Raw genomic sequence first — 11,099 nt, 5'->3', positions numbered from 1 at the left:
GTCAAGGCGGTGCATGCGGCGGTGCTTGCAAGCGACGGCCGATCGCACAGCGTCCAGTTTGACGACTCGGCGGTGCCGTCCGGGAACCGCGCGTCGTACTCGAACCCGGGCTACCGCGACGTGGTGGGAGCGGGCGGGCGGAGTGCGGCCGCCGCGCGGCGGGTCGATTCGCTCGAGTTGGACTCGCGGAGCAGCGTCGAGCGCGCCGCCAGCGCATCATCAGCCGCAGCGACGGGTGACGCTGCGACCATGGGAGGAGGCCACTTTGGCAGCGGCGGCCGGGGCCGGGGCGGTCTTGGCACCGACTCGAGCGCCGAGGATTCGAACTCGACGTTTTCGGGCAACCTCAACGACGACCCGCTGCGGGTGGGCGTGGGCATGACGAGCGGCGGCGTGGTCGAGGGGCGGCATTCGACGTCGACGGCGGCCACGAGCCCGCGCATGTCGTCGGAGCAGCGGGAGCCGCTGGCGGTCGGCCTGTCGGACCCGACGATGGCGGCGGCGGTCGATGCGGTCCAGGGGCTCAAGCTGCAGTCATCTTCGGACGAGGTGCCTGCTCTGATCGGCACCCACTCGCTGCCCGGCTCGCCGGTCAAGTCGACTTTTGGCGGCGCAACGAGCGCCGTGATTAATCCGTCGCCACTCAACCCGGCCGTCAGCGGGGCGTCGCACCTGCCCGAGGCCAACGGCACTGCGGTGGCGGCAGGCGCCAAATGCAGCACGTCGATCGACTCTGAGGTGTCGCTGGCCATGGCGTGAGTCGTCCCTCCTCCAACCGGCCCCACACTGCTTTGTCCTGGCCCGGGCTGGCCTGGCACGGGTCGCATCGTCGCACCCGCCATCGACACCGCCGCCGCCGCCGCCGCGGCGCAAGAGCCAGGGCCGAGCGCCCTCATGCAACGGGCATCCCCAATGGCCAGCCAAGCCAGCCCTCGAGATTGGCTTATGCGTTCCCTCGTTTTCCCCCTTAGAAGTCTCTCCTCGCTTTCCTCGCCACGTGGTACTTTGGTGTCGCTTTCCGTCTCTCCGGCCCGCCCAGACCGCCTGGCTGTCGTACTTTCCCTCCCGCCCCTCCGCTCGGTTTCCACGCGCGCTGGAGCGCAAGTTGTCGCGGCTGGTGAGGTGTCGCCCCCCAACGAACACTGTCCATTATGAACCCCCCTACTCGCTCCTACCCTCTGGCCAGCATCCGCCTTCGTTTGGCGCAAGTCGTGATCCACGTCGTCGGTGATGGGTCGTATGTGCGACTCGACTGTCCCAAGACGAGGCACGGGGAGAGCAGCGGTGGCGGGAGGGTGTCGATGTCGATGTCGAGTGCAGGGGCGCGAGGGCGCGAGGGCGCGAGGGCTGACTGGACGGGTTTCGGCGGAAAGCAAACAGGGGGGGAGGCGGTGGGACCGTTACATGTTACAGGGCGGGAAAAGCGGGGAGGGGGAGGACAGTGGGGTGGGGTTGGAAAGACGATGTGTGCGTGCGCTGCGTGCGCTGTGGGTCTTCTATGTGGTTGAGGCGCGTGGATCGGATCGACGGTAGGAGGGGCTAGGAGGGGGGCCCCGCTGCGCCTACTTGCCGTGGTTGGGGAAGCATTCGGCCAGTGTCTGTCCCACGGCGAGGAGAGAGGGGAGAGGGTCAATTTGGGGACGAGATGGGAGGGATGAGGGATGAGGGGAGGGGGAGGAGGGGGAAGGGAACGTACCTTGTTGTGCTTGTCCTCTGCATGTTGTTTGAGCCTGTACCCGGCGCAAGGTTGAGGATCGAGGTGGAGCAGAGAGCGGCGCAAAGAGGATGAGGATCATGATCAGCGTGCATCCCTCTTGCCTCCAGGTCGGCTTGGGACGTCCCGAAGCAGCACGCTTGGTCTGGGGAGCTGGGGAGCTGGGGGGGCACGCACGCAGGTTCGCGGACAGTGAGGAGGAACGTCTGCCTGCACGTCATGCACATGACGTTTTTGGCGGCCTCGTTGACCTTGGTCTGCGACTTTGCCACGCCGCCCGCCGCCTTGGCGTTTCGCTCGCGCTTCTGCTGTGCCCTGCCGGCGGTCAAAGGAGCAGAAGCGGGAGGGATCAGTACATGGAGCGGTGGGACGGGGGCAACGAGGGCAGCAACGTACTTTGCTCCGTTTCCCATTTTGTGCGAGTGTCGTTGCGCTTCGGCTTGGAACTCGGTGCGTGTGAGTGAGTGAGTGAGTGAGTGAGTGAGTGGTCGAGATGGTGGTCGAGGTCGAGGTGGTGGTCGAGGTCGAGGTGGTGGTTGGCAGAGGGAGAGAGGAAGAAAGGTTCAACGTGCCAGCCCCGCCCAGCCCGGCCTGGAAGGGTCCAGGGGGAAATTTGGACTGCGCCCGCACCTCTTTGCTGGCGAGGCGAGGCGGGCCTGCTGGCCTGGCCTGGCCTGGCCTGCTCCAGAAGAAATCTCGACCTGGCCTGGCCTTGCCTGGCGGGGTCCACCAACACACGACTCGGAGCCGCGCCTGCCGCCCCTGTGTGCCTGCCCTCGGCCCTTGCAAGTGGAGTCGCGGGGATGTCATGTGTTGGTGTCTGCCAAGGAGAGGGCCAGGCGCCCGGAAGCTTTGGCCCTCGCCGTCGTCGTGGCCACCGTCCACCACCGACACCTCCTCAACGCCCGCCCTTTTTCGCCGTGACCTGCGGGCGCCGGCGCACATGCCGCACCAGAAACGCAGGATGCAACCACGGATAGCAAAGGCGTCTCCACCCATGGCCCTCGCACCGCTCCTCGCCCTCCCTCTCCCCCTCCCCCTCGTGCTACTGCCGCTGCTGCTGCTGCTCCTGGCAACGATACCGAGCAGCATCGCCTCGTCGCACTCTGTCGAATCCTTCACCGAGCACCTCCTCCTCCGTCCACTCCCAGATGGGCGCCTGCAGACCTCGTTCGACTTCCACCTCGCCTCGGACTCGGACTCGCGCGCCCACTTCCACCTCCTCCCGCGCTCCCTCCTCCAGCTCGTCCAGACCCACAACGTTGACGAGGCACACCTCTCCCTCAACACGGGAAGGTGGGACTACAACAAGTGGGGCAGCCCCGTGCGCTCCGTTCGACACGAGCACCACCGGCCACACGGCAACGGCAACGGCCACGGCCACGGCCACGACCACGATGCCGCCGCTGCTTCCTCCTGGATCCAGGTCGGAGACGACGATGTGGCACCGGGCGCGCAGCTCTGGGCAAGGCTGCGCCACGACGACACCCCGCACAACGGCACAGAGAGCGCAACGGACCCCTTTTCCCCTCCCGACGACGTCGCGCGCCACTGGACCGACCTCACCTCGTCCCTCGCCGGCCTCTTTTGCACCTCGCTCAACGCCCTCGACTCGCGCTCCACCGTCATGCCCAACCTCGCCTTCCACAGCGGCGCCAGAGAATCGTCGTCGGCAGCCTCGTCGCCCGCCACCACGACGCTGCACGCCTTTCTGCCGTCCGAGTCGATCTGCACGGAAAACCTCACGCCGCTGCTCAAGCTGCTGCCGTGCAAGGGCCACGCCGGGCTAGCGTCGCTCCTCAACCCGCTCTCGCTCTTTGGCGCAAACTTCCAGGGCATGGCCGTCCACGTCGTCCGCCGCACGCCGCCCGCCTCCGGGTGGCACGTCAAGCTCTCGGTCCAGGCCGTCTTTAGCCCCGCCGTGACGCGCGACGTCAGCAACCGCGACTGGAGCCTCGAGTCGGTGTTTGCGCGCACCCTGCAGCGCAGCTGCCCGCTCGCCGCCCAGAGCACCATCCGCGTCACAACCCCAGACGACCAGGGATACGTCTCGGAGCACCTCGTCGACCCGCTCCCCGCCAGACCTGCCCGGCCCTCGGTGCGCGACCATGCCGACTTCGTCGACCCAGACGAAGACGACGACGCGCGAGAGGATGGCGACGAGCGCCACGACGGCGACGACGACGACGACGACGACGCTGCCGCCTCGGCCTCGATACCCCGCCGCGGCGCATCCGATGCCGCGTGGCAAAAGTACTGGTCGGAGCGGGGCGAGTACGTGTACGACGTCACCTCGCTTTCGGCCTACAGCGGCAGCGGCAGCGCCAGCAGCGCCGGCAGCGCCAGCAGCGCCAGCAACGCCAGCAACGCCAGCGGCAGCGGCGGCGAGAGTGGCAAAGCGGGCCTCAATATCGCCATGACGTGGCCCAAGGAGCAACGGTTCCGGTATCCGGACGCCATCGCGCCGCCGCGGGTGGCGGTATCGCGCATCCTCTCCGGGTCGGGGCAGCAGCGGTCGGTGCTGACGACGACGGTGCGCAACAATGACGTGCGGCGCGCCGCCTCGCTCGTGTACCTCGAGACGCTGCCGTGGTTTCTGCAGCCGCAGCTGCACACGCTGCGCACGCACGTCGACGCCGACGCGTACGACGACCAACGCGACGCCTACGTCCGCTTCGTGGATGAAGTCACCTCGGACCCGGTGCGAGAGATCGTCTACCAGCCTTCGGTGGATCGGCAACGCCCCTTTGTGCTCGAGATGCGCATCGTCGTCCCCCCGCGCACCACGGTACGCATCCAAGTCGAGTGCCGCCGTGCGTTTCTCAGGTACGCCGAACATCCGCCCGACGCCCACCGCGGCTTTGACCTCGCCCCCGCCGTCTTCTTCCTCGACCCCGCACCGACGGCATTGTTGCCAGGCCGCCAGGGACGAGGACAAGGGCGACAACGACGGATGTACACGACGTCGAACCTCGTCGAGCTGGCCACTCCGGACTTTTCCTTTGTCTACACCAACATTATCTTCACCTCGACCGTCATTGCCCTCTTTTTCGGCAGTACCCTCAACGGCTTCGTGCGCCGCTTCCGCGATGTCGTCGTGTAGCCCTTCCCCCTCGTTGTCCAGGCCCGGCCCGACCGATTCAACCCAGATGGCAAATGCAAAAGGGGATGAGGATGAGGATGGGTGAGAGATCGTGGACTGACGTCGAGATGCATTGTGGATGGAATAAAGGGGGGAGGGGGCAGAGGGTGGTTTGTGAGAGCGCAGAGTGGGGCGTTCGATGACTGGGAGAGGGCAGGGCCTTTGCGTCGGCGTCGGCGTCGGCGTCGGCGTCTGGATCCTTTGCGCCCTTGCTCTTGCTCTTGCTGTTAGGCCCCGGCCGGCGCTGCAGGGTGGGTCTCGACGACGATGCCAGCGGCGACTGTCTCGCCGTCGCGGCGGACGAGGATGCGCGCCATGTCCTTGCACTTGTCTACGCTCTCGATGGGCACGCCGCTCCTCTTGCCCGCCCCGCCACCGCTGCGCACCTCGATGCGGCACAGCGCCGTGGTGCCCCGGGAGAGGACGCGCGGGTGGCGCTTGATGACGTGGCCCGTCGACTTGTCCCTCGTCTCGAGGAGCTCGACCAGCTTTCCCGGCACCTCGGCGGAATGGTGGAACACCTCGACCGCCGTCCCCTGCACCAGCGGGTAGGTCGGCGTGAAGACGAGGAGCTGCGCCGTGAAGGTATCGCACAGCTCCACCACGTCGGCCGCGTTCGAGGGACACAGCACCGACCCGACGGCAATCTGAATGACGTCGATGTTGGACAGGTACACCGTCACATTGTTGCCCGCCACGGCCCAGGGAACGCTGTCCGAGTCGACCTCGATGGCGCGCACGATGCCCGACTCGTCGCCCGGCACGGCGCGTAGCCGATCGCCAATCTGCACGATGCCCGACACGACGCGGCCCGACACGCCGACGCCGGACGCGATCGCCGTCTGGCCCTTGAAAACGTTGGTCACGGGCAGCCGCAGCGGGCCGTCGAGGTTGCGCCGCGGCGGCTCGAGCGTGTCGAGCACCTCGACGAGCGTCGGGCCGTCGTACCACGCGCCCAGCTCGCCGCCCTCGTCGCGCACCGCCAGGTTCTCGCCCACCGAGCCGCCGCAGGGGACGAAGCGCGTCTTGGCCTCGTCGAAGCCGCACCCGCGCAGGAAGGGCTGCAGCTTGGACACGATCTCGTCGTACCGCTCCTGGCTGTAGCCGACGGCGTCGAGCTTGTTGACGACGACGACGACCTGCTGCACGCCCAGGCTGCGCACCAGCAGCGCGTGCTCGCGCGTTTGGCCGTTGGGGCCGAAGCCGGCCTCGAACGCGCCGTGGATCGAGTCGATGACGAGCAGCGCCGAGTCGGCCTGCGCCGCGCCGCTAATCATGTTGGGGATGAAGTCGCGGTGGCCGGGCGCGTCGAGTAGCGTGAATTGGCGGTGCGGCGTGCTGAAGTGGTCCTGGGCCACGTCGATCGTCACGCCGCGCTCGCGCTCCTCTTCCGACGAGTCGAGCGCCCACGCGTACGCGAAGCTGCCCTTGCCAATCTTTTTGCTCGCGCGCTCGTTGGCGCTGTACTCGCGGTCCGAGAGCGTGCCCAGCTCGAGCAGCATGCGCCCCATGAGCGTCGACTTGCCGGCATCGACGTGGCCTGGGAGAGAGGTCGCGCGTGTCGTCCAGAAGGCGATGCAGCATCAGCGCACGGTCTCAGCAACAGAAGCAGCAGCAGCAGAAGCAGGGAGGAGCGCGCGCAGCGGCCAACTCACCGACAACGACCAGGCTCAGCTCCGACTTGCCCTCCTTTTCGCGCTTGCGGTACTCCTCGACGATGCGTTCGTGCGCGATGCCCACCTTGGGCGTCGTGGCGAGGCTGCCGGCGCCCCCCGCGCTGCTGCCCTGCACCGACGAGCCCATGCTGCCGTCTTTTGCCGCAGGGGGAAGCTGCGACCCGAGCCCCATGGCCTCGATGTCGGTGCGGAGCTGCGACACGTTGGCCGCGCTGCCGTTCCTGGCGCTCGAGGCGCCCGACGAAGCCGCCTTGGCAGCCTGGCCGACGGCCGCCTTTTTCCGAAGGGGCGTCGATGCTCCCGAGTTGGTGGCCGACGCCGCGGCCGCGGCCTTTTTGGCTGCTGGAGGGTAGCGGTAGGGGCAAGGGAGAGATTGAAGGTAGCTCTGGTCATCAACACGCGATCCCCAGCCGCGGTCGTGGCCTTAAACGGCCATCAACAGCGAGCGGCAAGACGGGCAGAGAGAGGCAGCGAGCGACAGAGACAGAGGGACAGGGCGAGGGCGCGATTTGGCCTGCATTGCTCGGAGACGGGTGGCGTGGCATGACAGGTCTTTGAGGCTTCAGCTTGGCTCCTGAGCCGTGGCCCCTTATTTCTGCCGGATCGCCGGCGGCTGTGCGCCTAGGCTCGTACCCTCGCGCGCCTTGAGCACGACATCGTCGGGGCTAGGCCCGGCAAAGGCCTTGCGCAGCCCTTCGATCTGGCCCTCGCCGGCTAGCGGAGGCTGGGCCAAAGCCGCAGGAGCCGAGGCACCGACAAATATGTCAAACGGCGAGCCGCCAGGGACTGCTCGCGTCGGTGGAAACGGCCCGGCCACTTGGAACTGGCCAGATGGCCCGGATCCGAGACAACTGGCCTCGGCGAGGAGACCGGGCTGCGATGGCGCAGTAGCCAGTGACGACGTCGCGGTGCTGCGCTGGGCCGCGTGGGGAAAGAGGGCATCGACGGCGATGTCCGAGCCATAGCAAGTCGGCAGAGGCCCGTCGGATGCAGCAGGGAAGGTGTCGACGTCCATGGCGTCACCCTTTGGTGCGCTGCCCTTTTCGCTATTGGCTGCTTTCGCTTGACGAGCTGCGGCCATCTTCTGCTGCAGCTTCGAGAGCGGCTTGCCCGTGTCTGCTGTGGCGGCGGCAGGGACGGGTGCAGGCGGCAAAGTGGCTGATGCCGTCGGGTCGGACCTCTCAGGGACGGGGGAGCGGCGAGGTGAACCGGGATTCGCTCTCGCAGCGGCAAGGGCAGCCAGCTTGCTGGGCCGCGACGCCGACGGCGCTTCTGCGCTGGACCCGGCGGCGCTGACATTCGCGCCGGGAGCAACTGGCCCGCGAGCAGCCTCCTCCATGGGCCTCTTGTTGTTGGCGTTTCTGGCTGCGTTGGACTTCATCGCCAAGGCGGATAGCTTCGACGTCGGCTTGACGGGCGCGGATCCAGCCGTCTCGGAGCTCGGCGTGGCGCCGTCGATTGCCTCTCCACGGAAGGCTGGGGAGGACCGCAGCTGGGGAGGAGCGAGGTCGGCAAGGTTGCGCTTCGCCATGCTCGATCTACCGCCGCGGCCGAGCCCGGCCAGGCCCATGGCCTTGGATCCGAGCGCTCCTCGGCCACCGCCACGGCCTCTGCTCGGAGAGTCGCTGGGAGACGCTTGCCGGCTGCGCAGCGACAGCCGCTGGAGCTCCGAGAGGGGCGTGTCGGCACTCGTTGATGTGCCTGCGGGATCCGCTGCTCGCGGCAGTCACGGTCGAAGGCAGCAAGTTTGACGGCGGCGCAGCGGTCGAGATGGCGACGAGCGAGGGCGGCGAATGGCGGAAGCGGTGGGGCGGTGCGGCATGGCATGGCACGAGCGAAACGTTGGGTCAGCTCGCCGTTTGCATGTCGGCGAGCGGCCGATGCTGCGGTCGGGCGTGCCCAAAGGGAAGCCGGCGAGGGCGGCGGCGACGGTGACGACCGAGTCGCCTTTTGGTTGGCGATAGCGCGCCACAGAGCTGCAGCATACGGGGCGTGACCAGCATAGCCCTCGCTCGCCCTCTCTCTCTCTCTCTCTCTGCCTCTGTCTGTGTGACTGTGCCTGTTGAGGATGGCGGACACGGAGACTACTCACCTGCTTTTTGGCGGTCCTTTTCGAGTTTTGCCTCTCTTTTGCTCTTTTCCTCTACGAGGTGGTTGACGGCCGAGTCGACGTCAAAGTACGAGTCCCACAGAGCGTCTTTGATCTCGCGCTCCGAGATGCCGCTGTTTTCGGATGGGCCGAGGACCGAGAGTGCCTGCGAGAGGGCCTCTGCCAGGGCGTACTGGTCATCGCTCGAGATGTTTTCTGTGCGGGCGGGGTGGCGGCGACGGCGACGGCGACGACAATCAGCAGGGCTGACAAGAACCTGGGCGGCGCAGCTACGCTGGCTCACCGTAAGGATCCTCGTCCGAGTAGTAGTCGTCTTCGGCAAGCTCCTCTTCGAGGTTGAGGTTGCGTACTGCGCGGTGCCTCGACATGGCGGCAGATGCTTGGCACCCGGGGGGCGGGGGTGGCGATGGGCTGTGCTGCGGCTGTGGTGGCGATCCAGAGGCTGGGACGTGAGAGGCAGCTGAAAGCGTCGGGGAGAGGCCGTCGGGGAATGGTGATGGCTCGCTGGCAACGAAGCGGAATGGGCCGACGAGATGGCCTACGGCGCTCCCGGCAGGTGACGCCCAGCTGCAGACGCGGGGCAGGGTGAGGGCAGGCCAGGGTGAGGGCAGGCCAGGGTGAGGGCAGTGACAGGGAGCGGCCCATTTGTCAGGCCTAGCCAAGTGGAGAAGGAGGAGCCGGGCTCTCAACCGGCCGACACAGGAGCAAGCTCGAGCGTTGTCAAGCGCCCCACCGCACGCAGCGCGGCCCGCCCGCGGCCCAATTTGGGCTGGGCTGGGCTGGCCTGGCAGAGGGCCGGCCAGCAGAGAGGCGACGCGGGGGCGTCTCGGCTCCATCTGGCGTCGGGCGACCCGCGTGTCGGGCTGGCCTGCCCTGCCCTGCCCTGCCCTGCCCTGCCAGACTGGCCGAGCCAGGCCTGGGTTCTGGGCCCTGGCTGGCGGCTGGCTGCTGGCCCTGACCTCTCCGGCTCGTTTGGCTCAAATTGGGCCGGCCCGCCGCGCCGTTGTCGCTGTTGGCTGGCCAAAGGCAAAAAAGCCCAAGCAGGCAGGCAGGCGGGCCCGCACCGCTCGGCGCCGACCGGCAGCCGGTTGGGGGCGAGGTTCAGCGTCCTTCCTTCTGCGACCACCACATCCTCCTCCTCCTCCCCACCACCTCCGCCGCCATCTACTGGTGACCAGCCGCAAGGCACAGCCATCGCTCGCAACCCGTCGACCGGCTCGCCATTGCTAAGGCGCACCTCGTCGACCTCGCCTCAATCTCCCTCCATCACCGTCCACCGGCCTACTCTCGGACCAACACCGCCCTCCCTCGCGCGACCGCACGCCCAGTTCCTCCTTTCCTCTGTGCGCCACCAACGACGACCGCCTCGCCGCCCTTCTCACAGTCCGACATCAACGCCGACACCATGAACACGCCGCCGCGCTTCTCGCATTCCCGCCAGGGTTCCGCCGACGGCACCAGCGCAGGCGCTCCACCCGCCTCGTCCTCGGGCCTACACCACACCTACATGTCCAACCACCCGGCATCCGGATCCCACACCCCACCCGTACCCCACCCGCTCAGCCCCTACGGCCACGCCCTCTCCTCGCTCGCCTACGCCTCGCCCTCGCTCTCGTCGATCCGGCAGGGCGCATCGTCGGCCACCAACTGGTCGCCCGCCTACCCCTCGGCCCTCTCGACCGGCGCGGTCCACTCCAACCACGCCCACGGCCAGGCCTCCAGATCCACCAGCGAGAGCCGCAACAACAACGACGACGACGACGATGCATCGTCCGACGATGAAGACGACGACGACGACGACGATGACGACGACGGCGACGACGACGCAGGCGGCGCGTCCGACAGCGACGGACACGGCGGCAAGACGGCCGGCTCCAAGCGCAAGCGCGCCTCGTCGCACTCTAAGAGCAGCAGCCCAACAAAGGGCGCCGACGCACACGCCGCCGGCGGCAGCGAAGCCGCAGCAGCGGGAGCCGCAGCCGGGGGCTCCTCGTCGTCGCAGGCCCCCGCCAAGAAGCCCAAGCCGACCCGCGGCGCAAAGGCGTGCACCAACTGCCGCCGCCTCAAGATGCGCTGCGTCGGCGCCGAAAAGGGCCCGCCCTGCAACCGCTGCCGCCACGGCAACCACGACTGCATCTTCGAGGAGAGCAACCGCGGCAAAAAGAGCGGCAAGAACCAAAAGACCGAGGCCATGCAGCAGAGCCTCAAAAGATGGAGCAGACGCTCGCCACGGTGCTGCGCAGCATCCGCGACCCTGGCCTCGCCGCCCAGACCGGCGGCATGGTTACCCGCACCCCTTCGCCCGACCACGACCTCGACCCGCGCCGCCGCGACCACCACCGCATCCAGGACCCAAAGTCGACCCACAGCTACCCGCGCGACTTTGGCCACCGGAGCCCCTGGCCCCGCTCCTCGGACCCCATGGACCAGGCGCGTCCCGGCATGCTGGCGTCGCCC

The 11,099-nt window shown here is 67.9% G+C and overlaps 5 protein-coding genes across 5 annotated transcripts in view; 3 read left to right on the top strand and 2 right to left on the bottom strand.

The window, feature by feature from the left end:
- Nucleotides 1–759, top strand: part of PFL1_03993 (uncharacterized protein) — a gene marked incomplete at both ends in the record, with an annotated part of 2,711 nt that extends 1,952 nt beyond the window's left edge. The window contains one exon of the mRNA XM_007881516.1: nucleotides 1–759. This exon is cut by the window's left edge and continues 1,722 nt beyond it. Coding sequence (XP_007879707.1) covers nucleotides 1–759 — 759 coding nt within the window.
- An 803-nt stretch (nucleotides 760–1,562) lies between these two features.
- PFL1_03992 (uncharacterized protein) lies at nucleotides 1,563–2,127 on the bottom strand (the record flags this gene model as incomplete). The annotated part of the gene is made up of 4 exons (XM_007881515.1): nucleotides 1,563–1,598; nucleotides 1,697–1,730; nucleotides 1,892–2,029; nucleotides 2,111–2,127. 4 exons carry the CDS (start codon nucleotides 2,125–2,127, stop codon nucleotides 1,563–1,565), a joined length of 225 nt encoding a protein of 74 aa, XP_007879706.1.
- Nucleotides 2,128–2,657: 530 nt separating this feature from the next.
- On the top strand, nucleotides 2,658–4,817 carry PFL1_03991 (uncharacterized protein; the record flags this gene model as incomplete). Its single annotated transcript, XM_007881514.1, has 2 exons — nucleotides 2,658–4,527; nucleotides 4,633–4,817. 2 exons carry the CDS (start codon nucleotides 2,658–2,660, stop codon nucleotides 4,815–4,817), a joined length of 2,055 nt encoding a protein of 684 aa, XP_007879705.1.
- Nucleotides 4,818–5,083: 266 nt separating this feature from the next.
- PFL1_03990 (uncharacterized protein) lies at nucleotides 5,084–9,010 on the bottom strand (the record flags this gene model as incomplete). The annotated part of the gene is made up of 5 exons (XM_007881513.1): nucleotides 5,084–6,396; nucleotides 6,512–6,874; nucleotides 7,166–8,245; nucleotides 8,625–8,837; nucleotides 8,926–9,010. The coding sequence occupies 5 exons, from the start codon at nucleotides 9,008–9,010 to the stop codon at nucleotides 5,084–5,086; spliced, it is 3,054 nt and encodes a 1,017-aa protein (XP_007879704.1).
- Nucleotides 9,011–10,047: 1,037 nt separating this feature from the next.
- PFL1_03989 (uncharacterized protein) overlaps nucleotides 10,048–11,099 on the top strand; it is a gene marked incomplete at both ends in the record, with an annotated part of 4,483 nt that continues 3,431 nt past the window's right edge. The window contains 2 exons of the mRNA XM_007881512.1: nucleotides 10,048–10,874; nucleotides 11,012–11,092. Coding sequence (XP_007879703.1) covers nucleotides 10,048–10,874; nucleotides 11,012–11,092 — 908 coding nt within the window. The remainder of the gene's footprint in view (nucleotides 10,875–11,011; nucleotides 11,093–11,099) is intronic.

The sequence above is a fragment of the Pseudozyma flocculosa genome (genome assembly GCF_000417875.1).
Source record: "Pseudozyma flocculosa PF-1 unplaced genomic scaffold scaffold00012, whole genome shotgun sequence".
In the NCBI taxonomy this organism is placed as follows: Eukaryota; Fungi; Basidiomycota; class Ustilaginomycetes; order Ustilaginales; family Ustilaginaceae; genus Pseudozyma; species Pseudozyma flocculosa.
Note: the sequence above shows the minus strand (reverse complement) of the source record. Positions and strands in the feature narration are given on the sequence as shown.